The sequence below is a fragment of the Apodemus sylvaticus genome, chromosome 6 (genome assembly GCF_947179515.1).
Source record: "Apodemus sylvaticus chromosome 6, mApoSyl1.1, whole genome shotgun sequence".
Taxonomy (NCBI): Eukaryota; Metazoa; Chordata; class Mammalia; order Rodentia; family Muridae; genus Apodemus; species Apodemus sylvaticus.
This window is the reverse complement of record NC_067477.1, coordinates 89,550,465-89,570,667: the sequence shown is the minus strand read 5'-3', so window position 1 is coordinate 89,570,667 and position 20,203 is coordinate 89,550,465. Positions and strand designations below refer to the sequence as shown.

The 20,203-nt window shown below is 38.0% G+C and overlaps 1 protein-coding gene across 17 annotated transcripts in view; it reads right to left on the bottom strand.

Moving 5' to 3' along the window:
• Hdac9 (histone deacetylase 9) overlaps positions 1-20,203 on the bottom strand; it is an 858,974-nt gene that overhangs the window by 165,154 nt on the left and 673,617 nt on the right. For all 17 annotated transcript variants that reach the window (XM_052185941.1, XM_052185944.1, XM_052185943.1 and 14 more), the window contains 4 exons: positions 11,602-11,657; positions 11,266-11,353; positions 5,897-6,016; positions 5,483-5,580 (listed from right to left, as the gene is read on the bottom strand). In XM_052185941.1, the coding sequence (XP_052041901.1) occupies positions 5,483-5,580; positions 5,897-6,016; positions 11,266-11,353; positions 11,602-11,657 (362 nt within the window). The remainder of the gene's footprint in view (positions 1-5,482; positions 5,581-5,896; positions 6,017-11,265; positions 11,354-11,601; positions 11,658-20,203) is intronic.

Sequence of the window (20,203 nt, the reverse complement as noted above, 5' to 3'; positions counted from 1 at the left end):
GAAACATATCTTAGTTTAACACAAATTAAATTTAACAGTATTAAAAGTTTTCTAAAACATTTATGAAAAGCATTAGCTTTACTTTTCAATTATTTCAGAGATGAGTGATAATCGCTTGGCACAAAATAACAAATCGTGTGCAATAATTTAGCTATTTCATTTTTAAAATGAATTACACAGTAAGCATGGAAATGCTTGCCTATGTAGAGTTTTCATCTTGTCATAGAGAAAGAACATTGCAGAAAACATAGAGTAAAAGAACATGGTAAATGTGGGTACAGTCCACCATATTACTATGAATATGTTTCCCTGTATGGCTACTTATCACAGCCAAGAAGAAATGAAAGAATAAGGAAAGAGAAACCACATCGTTTACATGCTCTCCTACCTCCACCATCTATACTCAAACATGGATACCAGAAACAGTTTTCATTTAAATTGCTGGGGAAAAAGAATTGTCTTAAGGTTAGACTCTTACTATTTTTATTTATTATTTTTAAGCCAGATACAGTAACAAAATACTTGAGGTAATCAACTTGAAATGGGAAATGCTTATTCTAACTAAGGATTCAGAAGTTTCCATTCATGGTGTTTTGAAACTGTAATAGTACAGAACATCATGACTAAAAACAAGAAGAAAACTGTTCACCTCACAGAGACCAGGAGGCACCAAGAAAGAAAGGAAAAGTATATTATAACTTCAACACACACCCATAACATCCTAACTTCTTCTTATGGCCTTCCTATCTCCTAAAGTTCCATCACCTTCCACTAACCACCTTAGTATGGGACCAAGTTTTTAACACAAAAGCCTATAAGGAACATTTCAAAAGGACAGCAATATACTTGCATTACTCTACTAAAATGTAATTCATGAGACTGAGGAGACACATCAGCAGATAAATGAAGACCAGAATTCAAATCATAGGTAAAAGTAAACCTGGTGGACCTCCTGTAACCCTATCACTAAGAAGATAGAAACAGGTCATCCTCACAACAAAATGAGATAATCTGTAAGTCTCTGGTCTAGCAAAAGGCCCTGTCTCAGTAAATACAGTGGAGGGTCTCATAAGCAAGATACCTGTTTGTCGGGCAGCCTCTGGGCTTAACACATGCATACATGCATAGACTTATACCCACAGACATACAAACATTCAGATATATGCATGCCACATATACATTTAATAATAATAATTAACTGTTTAAAAATCCTACATATAATAACATTATATACCTGTAATAGTTATCATTACACATATATGCAGCATGCATTTGTAATTTTAATTCTGGAGTCAATCCTACTAAATGCAAATTTTTGAATGCCAATTGATAGTAATAGATGATAGATAGATAGATAGATAGATAGATAGATAGATAGATAATAGACAGTATCCTAGTTACTTTTCTATTGCTCTGATTAATGGCCATAACCAAGGCAACACATAAAAGAAAGCATTTAATGGGCTTATATTTTCAGAGGGTTGAAATCCACAATGATATAACATGCATGGTGGTAGTGATAATGTATTGATCCTCCAGTAGGAGAACAAAAGAACTAACTCAAGAGGAATGAGTCTTTTAGAACCTCCAAGCCCACCCCTTCCTCTAGTATACTTCCTCTAATTTTCCTAATCTTCCCCAAACAGACAATAACCAGATACCAAGTATTCAAACATCCATATGAGCTTATAGAAGCCATTCTCATTCACACATTGGCATTCTATTCCCTGGCCTACATAGCCACATCATAATGCAATATGCATCTAGTCCAAGTTCAAATCTTCATAATCTTCATCCTGGCGTCTCCAGCACATCCCAGGCTTCATTTTCAAGGCTTTGTGTAATGGCCTCTCAGAACCTTTTGTTTTCTCCAGGCTGCAGGGGCTTCTTCTCTGCAACATACTACCCAGTCTCAGAGGCTCCTAAACTGTAGGGGTAGACTCTCCAACTAGTGTATCCTTTATGACTCTAAAGCCAGAACCACAGGGAGGATGCTGCCAAGTTATTCTGTTAAGATGGAGCTGACTTGAATCACATTTGTAAAAGATTTTCTTTGTTGTAGCTTTTTAGGAGCAAGCAGTTTCTTTGACCTTTTCCTTTCACAAGATGAAAGCTAAACTTGGTGTTACCTTGCCCTGAGGGCATCCACACCTCTCTTTAGTCCATTTTGTGTATGACTTCTCCTTAATCTCATCTCTTTCAACACAAGTCTTGGCTCCAATGTTAGATCCCCTAGTTCTCTTTTTCTCTTCAACCGTTCATTTGGTGTTTCTTTTTGTCTCATTTGATCATTTACAGTGTAGATCTGCATATGAGTAATTACTAATATCCACATGACAGAGTCTGTATTAGGCTGTCTTGAAATCTCTGCTAAAGAAATGAATTCCGGCTGGGTGGTGGTGGCACATGCCTTTAATCCCTGCACTTGGGAGGCAGAGGCAGGTGGATTTCTGAGTTCGAGGCCATCCTGTTCTACAGAGCAAGTTCCAGGACAGCCAGGGCTACACAGAGAAAACCTGTCTTGAAAAAAACAAAAAAACAAAAAACAAAAAAACAAAAACAAAACAAAAAAAAGAAATCAATTCCTTAATTTTTATTTTAACCCCAGGCAACTTCTTAGGGCAAGGGCTGAGTAGTCCCAATCTTTGCCCTCTAAGCAGCTGTTGAACTCTTAACTTCTCCTGAAAGTTCCTTGAGCAGGGCCTCCACCGTCTAAATGGTCTCATCTCTGTCTTCAAGGCTCCACATAGGCTGCCTGTTACGCCCCGCTTACAACATCTAACTGCTTTTCTAGTCTGACAGACCATTACATTTTTCACTTTCATCTAAGAAACTACAAGGCCATGTCTGTAACAACAACCATGCGCCAACTTCTGTCTTAGTTATTCTTCTATTTCTGTGGTGAAATATCATGATCAATATAACTTAGAGTTTAATTGATTCTACAGTTTCAGAGGGTTAGAGATCATGATGGTGGAGAAGAAGTGTGGTAGTCCGAACAGCTGAGAGTTCACGTATTGATCCACAAGTAGGAAGCCAAGAGAGCTAACACAAAATGGTGGGTCTTTTGAAATTTCTTACCCAAAATGACAAACCTCCTCCTGCAAGGCCACACCTCTTAATCCTCCTCAAACAGACACTAACTGCATAACAAGTATTTAAACATTTGAGCCTATTTGGGCTGTCTTTATTCAAATGACCATGGACAGCCAGCCAAATATACATAAAGCAGGGTCAAAGACTGTATGGAGAATTATGATCACTTCACCTTCTATCGAGGGTACCTTCCTGCCTCTGATATAACAATGACAGAGCAGCTCATGACTCCAGTAGTCCATCCAGTCTTCACTCTGCCTTTATCTACCTTTATCCCCACAAAGGCAAGTTCCTTCATACTCTAGCAAACTTCTACTCACACTGAAGAGGCTGAGCAAGAGCTCAAAGTCTTATCTGATTATTCAGGAAGAGTAGGACCTCTCTGCCTAAGTCATGCAGGCTCTAGAATGGTTTTACTTCACTTCTCTAAGAGCTTCACTGACAGAGAGCAAGGAAGGCCTGAATTCTTATCACCACAGTCCTTTGCACACAGTCACAAGTATTTCCAGGCATAAATATTAAAAAAAATAGCCATGAGAGAATTTTCAACTAATTGGGATTACTATAGTTTAAAATCTAGTTCCTAAATAACTATGAAAATTACACGCCAGAGTTTTTAATTCCTGTAGTAATATGTAAGGCTGGTTTTTGTAATTAAACTCAGGTAACATTGAATGAACTGGAGAGTTTATAACAGTTTACTAATATGTCTACAAAAGAGCAAACACAAAGCACCTTTCCTGATTCATTTACTGTTTCAATCATAGAATAATACGGCACACTTAGTATCTGTGTGTATATTATTAAATGAAATTATATTCAAAGGAAACAAACTCATATACCATTTCCTTTTTGATGTGAGTATAAATAGGAACAAAATGCAAATTGTCATTCACCACTGCACATGCAAGATTCACTTCTATATTGTGCTGATAATTTAATGTGGCATGAAAGCAAATTAACTCTATATGTGTTTTATGTTAATAATAATATCATCTAAAAAGTCCTTAGAGTTCTTCTTAAAATAATAATTTTTAAACTTGCTGATAAGTAAAGCAGGATTTCTTCATATGCAGCCCATGTTATAGTACATAAAATTGTTTCTGCTTTTGTTACTCTAAGTATTGTAAATACCTCTCTGTATATTTTCCCCCAAAATACATATCTAAAATGTAAGTAGAGTTTTTCTTTTGTATCTCAAATACCAACTCAAGCACTGTTATTCTATAGAGACTACTTTTTTATAGTAGTTTCAGTTCCTTAACCTTCTTATCTAATGAGAAGTGACCTTTCAATACAAGAAGGAAGAACACAAGGCACAGAGAATATTGGAAACTAGCAGACTCACATGTACTGAAATTTCCCAGTAATTCCCCTTTGCTCAGACATGCCATAGATGACTTCTTCTCGGGATTTATAAATGGTACATTTCAAAATTGTGAATACCTCTCATGTTTATTTTCATGTAGTTGCTTAATTTTTGCTTTTAACTAAACAAAAGATGTAGGAAATTATGCAGCACCAGTGGGTTAAATCTCCTGGAATCCTGAAATCTGAGGCTCACATGGAGATAGAATGAGAATTCTCCTTAAACAGATCTATCTCTCCAAAATCCTTGTATGTATGTATGTATGTATGTATGTATGTATGTATGTATGTATGTATGTATTTTCTTTCTAGAAAAGAAATGTTCCCTTTAAAACTTCACAAAGGGGAAAGAAATGGGGGTGAGGGAAGGCAGAGTGACAGAGACAGAGAAACAGACCTGGATAGCGAAAAAGCCAGGACACAAGATTTTAATTTCTTGTTTTGCTTCTTTGAATTAACTAACTACTAAGGTCCTTTGCTTAGGAAAAACACAAGTGACAGAATTTATTCCCAGACAAGCTGAAAACAAGCAATATTTTAACAAGAGAGCAAGAAATATACAAAAGTCTTTTGCTATCTGATGGGATAGGCCAGGCCAATGCAATGATTTGAGGAGTCCAAAGGGGTTTTTGGGAAATGCTTACTCTACAAAGCTCCACAGAAGCTAAAGGTCTTCTCTGAGTATATATATGATATATATATATATCATATATATTACATATATATTAGCATATATAATAGCAAATGCCTATTTTAAATCACTTTGCCTATTACAATGGGCAGGAGTTTCGAGACAAAGTCAACTAATACTAAATTTTTCCCTTTTGCAGGGGAGACGAAACAAGCCTTGGTCATTGGCCAATAGTCCTGTGTAAACACAACTAGGTCTTGATAATGCTTGTTTTCTTACAAGCATCTCCACATGCTTTGCAGTTATACTTTACCCTAGAAGTTCACATTTCTCTTTCACATTTGGTGTTTTCTAAGGTAACACTTTCAGAGGGAAAGAAGTACTAACCTGAAAGCTTCAAGGTACTCAACATCTCCCATAGGGGGGTCAAGGCCCCCTGTCCAGGCAATGTTTACATTGTAGCCTTCTCCCAGACCTACTCCAACCTGGGGAGAGAAAAACACACCACTATGGGTAAGGATGACGGGAGGAAAGAAAAGAAACAAAAGGGGGGACGAGCACATGGGAGCTCTTGAAGTAAACATCAAACACAGCCAGAGTCAAATCAAGCCAACTCCGCTTGACAACCAATGCTCTGGGGTTATGCACTTGTTCTGTGCTGGTTCTTGGTCCCGCGGGTCGAGTGGGTAATCTGGTGTAATTTAAAACACCAGCAAAGGACAAGAAAATTAGGGGTAATCACGCATTGCAATTACCTGCAAGATACAAGTAAAAGCAGGGCTCTAAAGAAATAAACCGAACCTCATTCGGGGCTCCGCTGCCAGGGAAAAAGTTCCCTTCATCATAGCGATGGAGTGAAATGTACAGGATGCTGGGGTCAGCATAAAAGGCCTGCTGTGTACCGTTTCCATGGTGAACATCCTACAGGGAAAAGAAAACAGATGACAAATTCCGTCACATCTGACTCTGGAGACGGCTCTCCCGTGATTTCTGGTTCCCTCTCTTCCTAACCCACCCTTCTTCTCATTTTCTGTCTTCTCGCCCTGTCTTTCTCTTTCTCCCTTTCAGGCTACTTCTACACCCACCCCCTTTACTTCCTGAACTTTCAGGCAAATTACCCTTTAATGCTCTCATTTTTTTTTTCTTTTTTAAACTGACTTCTAAAAATCAGGAAACCACAGCGAGCATGCCCTGGAGACTCCAGATGAGCAGTCACTGAGAAAGCCCAGTCCTTCGGTACAATTAGATATTTATACACCGGCGCGTTGTGCTCTTTGCTTCAGTGATGGAATCTTGCATCCTGTTTTATGGAGGAATTTTATGACTTATTAACTGCCAACAGTTCATAACCCCTCAGGCTTAATTAACTAGCCTCATTGGCCTCTGGGTAAAAAAAAAAAAAGACTAATGTTTAAACTACAAACTAGTCTTTTTCAGGAGGATCTATGGCTTACAGAGCATTTTCACAATGCTTGATAGAATACTAAACCATACGTGTATACCTTGATTTGCCAAGTCCCACCATTAAGGTCAAAGGCTTTGCAACCCGCTGAATAAATTGGCTTTCTTAAAGCATTCAATTCAGTTAGCAATCCCTCAGCAGTTAGAGCCACTTCAAAAAGGATGCCAGATGGGAAAAGGACTTCATACTACAGTTTGCTAGAATCAGGACGGCAAGAGTAGAATAATCAGGGGCAGGAGCTCATTAGCTGGTAAATGACTTGGGCCAAAGCAGGAAGATGGCACTGGGATTTATGCAATCCAGTCCAATCTGCCTCACCAATACCGACTGCATCATGGCTCTTATCCCAGCTTTCGCCCTCATATTTCTGGCTTTCCCACACTTCCACAACTTCCTACTAAAAAAAAAATCCTATTATCATTGAATGAATAAATAACTTATTGAACATTTGTAGATAAGTCAAAATTTGATAGTTCTATTTTAATATAGATGTCAGAATTGACATAACTGGTGGAAATAATAAAGAGAGTAATATAAAAATATCCTCATTTAAAAAAATTGAAGAACTTCAGTTACTGCATTAAGATTGTCTGAAGCAAAGATACAGACAGGTGTTGAACATATTTGATGCAGAGCAAATTTTACACTCTTTACTTACACAGTTATAAGATCTCTGGTACTTTGTAGCTTTTTAAACACGTTGAACTTTATGTTATATCAGTAAGATTTATAGTTTTCAACAATGATCTCTAACATTGTTAAGTGAGCACAATATTAAACACCTTGAATTAATTACTTAAAAATTATATAGGGTATATGATATGATCTCTATTCTGAAAAATAAGACAACTGATGCTCAAAGAGTTTCCGTAATTGACTAAGAATCTATGGACAATTCATTGTTAAATGGTTCTTGAATCCATTTATTACTGCAAATGCTAAGTTAAATTCTATTCTTATTTTTCTGATCTTCTTAACAAGGTCTTGAGGTGAATTTTTTGGAAAGTGACTATCCTCCTGGATGCTGACAGAATCCTTTTCTTCTCCAATCCAATTCCACTAAACACTTCCAAAGCCTTGTTACTTTGGATGCTGAAACCCCTCCTGAACTCCATCTTTAAGGTATATACATATGATAATTTCCTCCTTCCTTTGCATAGCACATGCTCCCCATGTAATCAGAGAATCATACTGCTCAGGCAGATAAGAATCATCTCAGAACTTGTTCTTGCGAAAGAAAAATGCATCAGAAAAATATACATATAACTTACTGAAATATACTAATTCCTGAATTTGTCAATATTCAAAATAAAGGAAAAGATAGATACAATTATTTTCCTTTATGCAAACAAAAATGAAAAAAATAAGCCTCAATATATTTTTTGCTAGCTACTAGGAGTAGGTTTACAAAACCAAACCAGACAAAAACTACTCTTAACAAAAAACAATCATAGAGAGACATCTCTGCTTCCCCGCCAGCAGCAAGAGTCAGGGTTGTTTGGATATAAACGAGTCCAGAAAAGCAAAAAAGAAATCACACTTTGACTACTCTTTTTTCTCCAATGACATCGGAAAAGTTAGTAAAAACCGATGGGAAATAAAAGTGATATTTTGTTCCTCATATAAAATCATCTACTCTTCAGAAATGCTTGAGATGAGTATTCATTGGACACATTGCAAGAAACGCATCTAGTTCACAGCAAATTAAAAAAAAAATTAGGCAGACATTTATAAAAATATAAAAATTCATCCTAATCCTTAAGCAATGCTATATTCTGTATTTATTTGCCAAGTACTTACAGATAATATGGATACACAGTCTCTTTTAGGGTTACACATAGCATAGTGTAGCGTTATACCAATTGCTACTTATTCCATTTTTCTTATCAGGAAACATTCAAACTACTGACTACTTAGGAATTATCTGAGCTTGTTTCTCCATGACAACAAATATATTTTAGAATAAGATAAGAAACCTTTTTGTGCCTATGGGAAATTACCATAAAAATGAAATGAATCATCACAGTATTAAAATAGATTTTTCATCTAAGATATACTTAGAACTGGAAAATGCATATCTATACTTTACTAGTTAACCCATACACTATAAAACAGATTAATTATAAGAATTTAGAACCTCTATACTTTCATTCTTATCTAAAAATGGCTGTGAATAAATCATATATTCTTCTGGTTAATATCATCCTTTATAATTATTTATTACATAGAAACAAAGGTCTAAATGTTTTTGATTACCAATGGTATTTCCATAAATATAAGGACATCTGAAATAACCTTTTTGAAATAAAGGGGAAAAAAACCTAAAACAAAGCTTAAAGAGAATTGTGTCCTTCCTAAGTTTCCTTCTAAGTCCCATTACCTAACAGTTCTACCACTCAGGCAGAAAAGCCTTCTTCATGGGCATGCTCCTGCCCTGAACACAATGCTGTGTTCTTGGAAGTGGAAAAACAAGTGCACCTCCACCATACTCTCCATACTGAGAGAGAAGGGAGTAAACAGACTTCACACAAGGTTGGAATCACACCTGCCGAATGTGCAGAGCACATCTGGATTAGGTCCTGTCCCAGATGGAAGCTGAGTGGCACCACTGACTTGTATTTGCTTGGGGTAAAAAGGTCCAAAGTGGCAATTAGATGATGGGGCGACACTGCTTGTTAAGAACCCTGGAGCCTGTGTGGCTAGGGGATCTGAAGGGAGGAAGGTGTTTCCCCACTGAAGACCTTTCATCTCTGTAACTTGTAGAGCAGACCTAGTGGTCAGGGACAATGGGTGTCTCAGCATCTTGTGGCACTTTAAAACTTCCTTCTCAGCATCTGGAAGAAACAGGAATTTCCTCAAAGTTCCCTGCAGCTGCAGAGCTTGGAAAGTAAGAATGTGTGGGCTGGTGGTGACCTCAGAGGCCACCCTTTGGTCAGGACTTCATACACTGAGAGGATCTGAAATAAAAACTTCTCATCTGTTGGAGCCACAGGGGAATGGGTATCCTTTATGGACTGGGTAGTGGAGTAAAATCATTCTTGAAGCCCAGCAGCTTACAGAAAATTGTCTCCTTAGAGCCACCAAGACAATCTGATAAATCAGATTATCTCTACAGTCAAACTCAAAGACTATACAACTCAATGAATAGCTATGCAGTTAGACTAGCCTGTAACTTTTAAAAAGGAAAGGAATAACTAGCCAATTACTTTGCCCGCCTCCCAAATTCTTAGATCTTCATTTGTCATTTTGTTCATCAGAACCTTGGGTTTCTACTGCCAGTCTAGTACTTATAAAACTACAAGAATACATATATATTTTAAATATAGTATATTAAAATTCATGCAAAACTATTGATTACTTAAAATTTCATTTTGAATGTATATGAGAAAAATAGGTATGGATGTCTTTATTTATGCAAACTTGAAAACATTCTGCATGCTTATATTTCTAGCCTTCAACACAGCCTATTTAATAGAAAGCTATAACCTAAAATGAAACTTAAGCATGTTTAGAAAACACATGAAAAGTTAGAATTCAATATTTTTCATACCGAAGTACCTGCAGAAAAGCTACAATAAAGATATTTATTTTAATTAAGTGGTTGTCAGTTGTCCATTTTCTTTTTTTTATTTATTTTCTAAATTCTTTGTTTACATTCCATTACATGACTTTGTTAGTAGTCATTCCATCCTCTGTGGGTGCCCACTTAACTAAATCTAAGGGCTGGAGGCTGATACCATGACTTCCAATAAGATTTAATTATGAGTGCAGATATGAACAAGATTTAAACTATTAAGCCTTGCACTTCAAAAAAAAAGTCTAGCATATTTTGCCTTTAAATCTTTTATCACCTGCAAAAATTAATTAAGTACAGATGCAGCAGGTTTGGCTTGGATGCCAGGGTTCATTTCCTGTCTATACTTTGTCAGACAACCTATTACACCTCCTGGTGAAGTGCAGGCAAACTGAAAGGGGGGCTCATAAATCACCGTGGCTTTCCCTCGCCCTTTCCTGGGTTGGTCCTGTTTGTATGGGGCAGATCTCCAGCTCATTATTCTTGAATACATTTTAGACAAGCTGCCAAGTGTCATCTGCATTTAAACAAACCATTTGTTAGACAAATCATAACTATTGTGTAAGAATGCATGCTGCTAAAATGCAAGAGGAACCCAATGCCTCAGACTTTTAATCACCCGGGGTTCCTGCAGGGAGTCATCCCAGACTGGCATCTGAGGTTGGAGATCTTTTCACAAAGAATGACATGTTGACTTCTTTTATTAATACCAGTGTTGCACAACAAGGGAGGTACGTGACTGCTAACCAGGGGAAGTGGCTAACTGGTAACCAAAGCAACACCATTCCTTCTAGCACATCTGACTATTTAAAGTCTATATTCTGTAGGGAAAAGTAAATTTAGGTTCTGTTGGGCTATTTAACTGTGGAAGTATCAATTCATTTAAGGATCATAAAAGTTGCCCCGATCTGCGCCTTCTTCTCATTAAATTGCAGTTAACACCATGAAAGTGAAATGTGAATGTTTATTGTTTCAGAACTGCAATCCCAGGTTTAATGAGTTTCCACATTCAAAGGAAACACACCCTTCAGTTGTTTGCAAGTGCTAAAAGCTAGACAACCGTACAGAGAAACACACATCTATTCCCTTTTATCTAGAGTCACTGAAAATGCAGCCCTGGCCAGGCATACATACCAGATCTACAATCAATATCTTGCTTATATTTAGTTGGTCTCTCAAGTATTTGGCGGTAATTGCAACTGAATTAAAAAAGCAGAACCCCCTGTGGAATAGAGAAGAACAGAGAAATAAGAAGGCAAATCATCCAGGAAAACCATTATAAATAATGTTCAGAGCATTTTTAAAAAAAAAAATGCTATATGATCTCTGAAGCCATAAATCTGCTTCTGGGAGTACCTCACGAGAGTTTTCAGCCCATCTGCAAACAATTAGAGGCTTCAGAAACATGCACGGGGCAGGTGACTGCCAGGAACCAGGCACTTGAAGATGGCAGTGGGCCCTGGTACTTACATGGCTGCAGATTCTTCAGCATGATGGCCTGGGGGCCTCACAACAGCAAACCCATTCTGTAAGCACAAGATAGGTTTTCAATAGCAGGACAACTCTACTGCTTGGCTCTCTACCGCCTGTATTGATAGCATCACAGACACACAATGAAGTCTGATGTCTTTCAGACACGCCCAAGCTGGTTTCCTTGCCCCCATCACCCCGTCATAGAATCAAGTGAGACAAAATATAGGATGACGTCACTCAGATCTTGTCTCATATAGTCCCATACTGAGGCAGAGAAAGAACGAGGAGTTGGGAGTTGCACAAAGGTGACAGACAATCATCTCAGCTGTTAGATTCATACCATTCATTTGCAAGAGCAACCTCTTATTTTCTAACATAAACATCATACAGAGAGAAGAAATTCACTCTTGGTGCAGGTTTGGGTCAAAGTTTGGAAAAACTAGGAAAGATCCAAAGTGAAAATTCCTGACCTCGATCCCCTCAATGGTTATTTCCACTCCAGTGTCAGCGAAATGATAAATTTACACTCGCGCACGCACATAGACACAAAAGAAACCCCGGAAAGGTGAAACGGAGAACAATGGAACGCCCATATTTCTTCCAGTCTATAAATTTAGCTTGGATGATGTCCAAGGCTTGCAAGTTTATTGGATTCCCTAAGTCAATTTCTACCCCAAGTTCTGGAATTTTATAAGAAATTCCAGAGCTGAACAGCAGTCAGATATATCCATGATCAAGAAATGCCTTAACCTCCAGGTTAGTGGGCATGCATTACAGAGGACTGACGAGACTCCAGCACAAAGGCAGGGAGCTATAAATCCTTGAAGGCTGCACGCACAGGAACGATGGGTTGTCTGATGTGAAAAAATAATCGTTTATCACACGGCTCACACCACTTTTCTCCTCAGTATGATTTGGGGAGCATGCTCAAAAAATGCTTCCTAAACATATAATCCATAAATTTCTAAGATAATTTTATTATACCTCAAGAATTTTCCCTTCTAAATCTTCACCTGAAATCATAAAGGTATCAAAAAGTCATTCTACCTTGATCTTCTTGCATATAGTTAATATTTGTTATAGTAATTTATATCCAGTGGGTAAATTTACTTTATGTTTTGGTAAGTTTACATAATAATCACTTTAGAGACGAATTAGAAGTTGGTATGGTTTAAATGTTATCTTCCTGTGCATTGGAAATGTCATCCTTAGGACAACTCTAGTATGACGTAGGGCCTCAACGTGGTGGTTTGGCCATGAGGTCTCTGTCCCTATGTACAGATTCATGCTTTAGTGGAGGAGTGGGATAGAAATGGGCAGAGAGGCTTATTGCTGAATACGCTGTTAGACTTTTTCTGTCTCTCGCCTTTTCCTCATGTTATGACTGAGAACTTGACTATGTGTTGGCATTGCATGTGGTCAAATCACCTTTATTATTTATATATTAATCTGTACTATTTTGTTGTGGCATCAGAAAAATGGACTATAGGAAGGAAAATAGTATCACACTAAACTCTAGGGATGCTGATAAGCATGTTTCCTACCCTTTTCTTAAATCAGTTATACTTTGTCTAGTCTTTATTATAGGAAAAGGAACTGTGGATGGGTAATAAAAAGTAATAAACTGAAAGTTAAAGATTATAAGTTGCTAAATAATTTTAGAATGGATAATTCTTTTAAAAAATCATGATAAACTCACTAAAAGTCACTGAATAAAATAAAGTGAATATAAGACAGGAAAACACAATGAACATGCAAAGACCTTTCCATGGAGACTGCCAAAATTATCTTCCTCCCTCTTAGGGCCAAATATCTAAACAAGACCTATCTTTTGCTTCACAACTTTCTGTAGTAACTACTACTATTCTGTTTCAATTTCAATAAAAATGCTGTCTTGTGAAAAAGGTAATGTTTACATAGTATGAAAAGAAAATGAACAACAAACAATATGTACTGAATGTTATTATGTATCAAATAAAAAGGTCCCCAAGGGATAAAGCATATTTTTCCTTTCTACTTTCTGCTATAAAAGAGTTTCACATCCATATGATGACTGTAGAAGAAAGACAAATTTTCTGTAAAATAACCTTCCTGTGTCTATTAGAACATTTGGAAAGAATCTATACTCTTTGAATTACTAAAGGATATTTCCCACCCCCCAAAAAATCTATTAATTGTGTCTAAAGCTTCTAAGTAAAAGGTCATATTTAATTTATAAGTAAAGCAACTGCTAATTATCTAAACGGTTGGCTAATATTCTGAAAACGGTGAATAAATCAGGGGCCACTGAACTACGTAATATGAATATTAGCCTACCTTTTCAATAGATTTGCAAGAGGACTTCAAGTCATTTATTCAGAAAATAACCTACTAATCTCCAGTCTCCTTAACATGGCAATAGCACCACGGGGCCCCCGTTATTTCAAGTCAGAGGCCAGTCAGTTCTCTCTCCTGGCTCATTTCATTTTAGGCCACGACCCACTCCTGATCATTTTATTTTGAAAACTTACTCAAATTTGTGCTCTCATTCTTACGTCCACTCCTTTGATATTTTGCTTTACTGTTTTGTGTTGCAAGACCTTGCACAGCACAAGCATTCTGCCAAGAAGCCACACACCCAGTCCTTCCTTTAGGGTGTTGCCTTTGTAGGAGTTGGTACCTTGCAATAACCATTCAGTATCCCCATTTCATCACTTTCTAATGCATGCAATTAATACATTTTGATTCCATTTCCACTCTTCCATTTAGACTGTCAGCAGGGAAAGCATCCCCTTCATGATTTTTATGAAAAGTACCTAATCTCCCATGACCTCATCATCCTTCCAGAGAAAACTTGAGCTGACCTCCTACTTCTAATTCATTGACCTGATTTAATTTCACAGTGCAGCATTCATCCACCACCATGTTCAATTTCCCCATATCTTGTTTAGAGTTTTAGGCCATTGTTACATTTCCTTCTTTCCATACACTGTCATCCTGTCCTTTCTTCCTTCCCACACCATTTCCCCATACAATCACTCAGACTGTTAGAACAAAATATCAATCATTTTTCCAAAGTTCTGGAGACTTTCTGACTGAGCTCTAGCAGGACTTTCTTGTGGTCATCGCTTAGTGACTTCTTACCGCAGTCTTCACACAGCCCTCCTCTGGGGTCCTAACAGTAGATAACTCTGGTGTCCTTTTCATTCATTAGAGGGTACTAGCCCTATTGGGATAAGGCTATCAGAACCTCATATAATCTTTATTACTGACTTATGTCCAGTGACTGGAAGCTTTATTTTCAGCACACGATCTCTGAAGAAAAACATACATCCAGTCCTCGACACATATTCAATCACGTTGTCCCGATTCCCTTCTTATGTACTCAAGCAAAATTACAAGTCTGATAAGATACAGCTCACACCTGCTCTATCCCCGCATCTATCTAAGCACACATAAAAGCCAGATGTCTGCTTGTCCTTTAAAGTTATAATCTTCAACTCCAAGTACATTCCTCAGGACGGCTGGAAACCACAGCACATTCCTTTATCAATGAACCAACTGTATATGACTCGCATGAGTCAGTTTAGCCTTTTCCCCCTTTTTCTTCAAATTTTCAATAACCCCTTGCTAACTATTTGAACTTCAGCAGAGAAGTTGTTCCAATTTGATCTAGAAAAGGAAAAGCAAGTAGAATAAAATTTTCACATACTCCAAGTGATAAATCTGCTCACCCACTCTCAGCAGTCCTTGCTGCTGGCTTTCTACCCATTCCCCTCCCACACCTGTCCAGGCACAGCACACTGTAGCTCTCCTTCCTCTTTGTGTATCAACTTTTTCCAAAGTTCTGGAGACTTTCTGACTGAGCTCTAGCAGGACTTTCTTGTGGTCATCGCTTAGTGACTTCTTACCGCAGTCTTCACACAGCCCTCCTCTGGGGTCCTAACAGTAGATAACTCTGGTGTCCTTTTCATTCATTAGAGGGTACTAGCCCTATTGGGATAAGGCTATCAGAACCTCATATAATCTTTATTACTGACTTATGTCCAGTGACTGGAAGCTTTATTTTCAGCACACGATCTCTGAAGAAAAACATACATCCAGTCCTCGACACATATTCAATCACGTTGTCCCGATTCCCTTCTTATGTACTCAAGCAAAATTACAAGTCTGATAAGATACAGCTCACACCTGCTCTATCCCCGCATCTATCTAAGCACACATAAAAGCCAGATGTCTGCTTGTCCTTTAAAGTTATAATCTTCAACTCCAAGTACATTCCTCAGGACGGCTGGAAACCACAGCACATTCCTTTATCAATGAACCAACTGTATATGACTCGCATGAGTCAGTTTAGCCTTTTCCCCCTTTTTCTTCAAATTTTCAATAACCCCTTGCTAACTATTTGAACTTCAGCAGAGAAGTTGTTCCAATTTGATCTAGAAAAGGAAAAGCAAGTAGAATAAAATTTTCACATACTCCAAGTGATAAATCTGCTCACCCACTCTCAGCAGTCCTTGCTGCTGGCTTTCTACCCATTCCCCTCCCACACCTGTCCAGGCACAGCACACTGTAGCTCTCCTTCCTCTTTGTGTATCAACCTTTCGCTACTTAAACAATTTTAATTAGAGAAATTGTTAACTTTCTCCTCTTAAAGAAACAAGACAGTAAGTTAAAAAATATACTTATTTATTTTATTTACATTGCCCACCACCATCCCAACCCTATTCCTCCTCTCCTCCCAGTCATACCCTTACAAATCCCTTCCCCCCATTACCTCCCCTTTCCTCCTAAGAGAAGGGGAAGCCTGCCTTGGGTACCACTCACTCTGGGACACCAAGTTACAGTAGGACTAAGCTCATCCTCTGCCATTGAGACCCAAGTAGGTAATCCAGTTAGGGGAAAGGGATCCAAAGACAGGCAACAAAGTAAGAGACAGCCTCTGCTCCAGTTGTTAGGGGACCCACATGAAGACCAAGCTGCCCATCAACTATCAATGTGTAGGGGTCCTAGGTTTGGTCCCTGCATGCAGAGACAGAAATTTAATGGTCAATATGATGCTAACAGGAGTTGAGACTTTAAAGGGGAATTCTTCATGAGGGTTCCTCCCTTTTAAAAGAGACTAACTTCCTGTCTACAGAGGTTCCTACAGCCTTTGGCTTATTTGTTCTCCCTTACAGACTCGTGGAAGCAGAAGGCAGCTCAACTCAAGGATCACAACCCTTGGCTTGACTCGGGCTTCTAGAACCTCAGAGCTAAGAGAAGGCCTATCTATACTCTTTGGGCTACTCAGGCTGTGGATTTTGCTTTAGGCAAGGCAGAGGAAGACAATTTTACAGGTGGGCATGATTTCTGAGTCATCTCTGTTTGTTCTGATGCACCACTTAAGGTGAAAACTGGAGTTAGTTGCCTTGATTGGATTTGAATATTGTGATATGTATGCATAATGTCCACACAACCTGCACCACCTACTTTCTGTTTGCTAACTAATCTAATACTATGTTTGATACATATCAAGATGTCAGGAAATACATGGCTAGGGAATGGTTCAGTGGTACAGGATGTGCCTGGTATGTGCAAGGTTGTGGTTTTGATCTATCACTGAAAATGAATAAAAGAACAAAAATATATTCAGAGTAGATAGCAGACTCTTTTACCTTCGGTGCCCGTTTCTCTAGTCTGGCCTTGACTTCAAGTTCTTCACTCTCACAGAAGTTAGCACTTCAGCTTTTTGTAGGTCACAATTAGACCTGATATAGGAAGTCTTATATTATTTTGGAGGTCACTTTTTGGGTAGATTTTCTCAGAAATGCAGGAAATATTTGTGCCTTATAATGAAAATCTTTATGTTTTGTTTTAAATATGAAATGAAATGTTTCTTAAAGGCACTTGTGTGCAGTACTTGGGCCCAAAATAGAGCCACCAGGTCTAATTGGGGCTGCAAAAGAAACAAAGGAGGCAGGGCTTAGCTGGAAAAGTAGGGCATTTGAAAGGCATCTGATCCCGGACTCTTTCCTCTGTCTTCCTTGTTCCTAGATGCCCAAGTGCAGGGACTTTGCTGAGCTCAGCCTTTATATCATGACGCTCTTCTTTACCATGGTCTATGTGGTGATTTGGATATGCTTGTACAAGGGAGTGGCACTATTAGTAGGTGTGGTCTTATTGGAGTATGTGTGGCTTTGTTGGAGGAACTATATTACTCTTGGCGGGGGCAATGAGACCCTCTTCCAAACCATGTGGGAGCCAGTCTCCTCCTAACTGCCTTCAGATGAAGTTGTAGAACTCTCAGCTCCTCTTGTAACATGCCTGCCTTGATGCTGCCATGTTGCTACCTTGATGATAATGGCTTGAACATCTGACCTTGTAAGCCAGCCCCAATTAAATGTCCTTCTAAGGCTTACCTTGGTCAAGGTGTCTATTCACAATAGTAAGACTCTAACTAAAACAGTTTCGAACATGGAGACAGAGCCATAACTATATGCCAAATAAAACATTTAATTTAAAGCAAATAAATCTTCTTGGGGACTGTCAAAATGACAAAAAGATGAACTGAACACATTTTGTTTTGATTAACTAGGCTGAGAGTGACTTCAAATGAGATTATTAGTATTTTAGAAATCATCTATCTAGATAATATGAATTACTCAACAAGTAATTCATTTACTATTTGTTTATATACCTTCATATCTGGCACCAAAGATTTGTTTTATGTCATACTATAAAACAGGATTTCCCTTGACTCTAAACATATATCACTTCAATTTATATTTTCCAATTAGTCTTTCAATACGGTATATTGGCAATATGGTAATCTCAAATTTTTCAAGAGGTTGGGATAAGATGGGATTATCCTGGGCTAGATAGTAAAACTCTGTCTATACACAAAGAATGAAGAATAAAAGAAAGAGAGATAGAGAGGTGAGGGAGGGAGAAAAGAAGAGAGGAGGGAAGGAGCTAAGAAAGGAAGGAAGGAGGAAGGGAAGGGAGAAAGGACAAGTATAGTGTAGGTCAAAAGGTGCAGTGATTTGCTCTTTCGTATTATCATGGTTATGGTAAGAGACAATGAATTTGCTGGTTGGTGGTGGTTGGTATACATCTTTAATCCCAGCACTAAGGAGGCAAAGAAAGTGGATCTCCTTGAGTTTAAGGCCAGTCTACTGAGCTAGTTCTATGATAGCTAACACAACACAAAGAAACCCTGTCCCCAAAACATGAGAGAGAGAGAGAGAGAGAGAGAGAGAGAGACAGAAAGAGACAGAGAGAGATAGAGAGACAGAGAGAGAGACAGATACAGAGACAGAGACAGAGACAGAGAGAAAGAATTCAACACTTGGAGCACATACAGTGTTTCCAGTTTATAGTTTCCATTTTAATCTTTGAGTGTTTAGATGTCAGAGTAAAAATTATCAATGTTTACTCCATACAATTTTGATTCATTTCTTGTTTTTTATCCCATGGAACTGCTCTTTAATTTACATTTTACTTAAACTTTTGAAGACCATGCCATTCATCTGAGCAAATGCACAGATACTGCTTGCTGCTGTGGGCTCATGCTGACTTTGCAGTGCTAAGACTGTCAGGTGAGTAATCCAAGTTTTCTCTTTTCCAGTTTTAAATTCTCTGTAGTTTTGAATGTGATGAAGAGAGCTGTTACAGTAGTTTATCCCCATTAACAGGAATCGTTTTCATTTTAATTTCTGAGTACGAGTATGCACTTGCTTTGCCTTTGGTGTTTTAATTATTATAAAGGAAACTTTTCAGTTAAAGCAAGGAAATAATGTTGGTTTTGGTGTCATTGTGTAGAGGAATATAATTGTCTGTCCTATATAGCTAGATGACATTTATAATATTGTCTATATATAAAAATGAATTTGAGGAAAAGAATTCTAATCATTTTAGACTAGCCTATTTTTACAATTGATAAAATCTACATTTTTTCAGGACAAATTTATCAAAATGTCAAATTTATTTTTGTCTTCTCCACATACAGAGTGAAATTTTCTCTAGGCAAATAAAGGGAAGGCAGTAAAAATTATACTAAAACCACTTTCAACATTCATTCCTTACTTTGCATAAGCTAAGTCCTTTGCTATGGGAACTGTGGTGGTTTGAATAGGTATGACCCCATAGACTCATGTGTTTGAATGCAAGGCCCATAAGGCATGGCACTATCAGGAGATATGGCCTTGTTGGAGTAGGTGTGGTCTTGTTGGAGGAAGTGTGTCACTGTGGGGGGCAGGCTTTGAGGGCTCATATACTCAAGCTAGGTCTTGTATGCATACAGTAATTTCTACTGTCTGCAGATCAAGATGTTGAACTTTCAGCTCCTTCTACAGTACCATGTTTGCCTGTGTGCTGCCATGCTTCTCACCATGATACTAGTGAACCAAACGTCTGAGGCTATATCCAGCCCCAGTTAAATGCTTTCCTGTGTAAGGCTTGCCATGGTCATGGTGTCTCTTCAGAGCAATAGAAACCCCAACTAAGACAATAAGAGTAGGCATTATAAATTTAGAATAGGCAAAAGAACCTAACTATTTTATTTCTATTTTTTATAACCATTTTCTCATAAGTGGTGAAAATGCACACTTATATTTATGTGATACCACTGTAGTCAAGT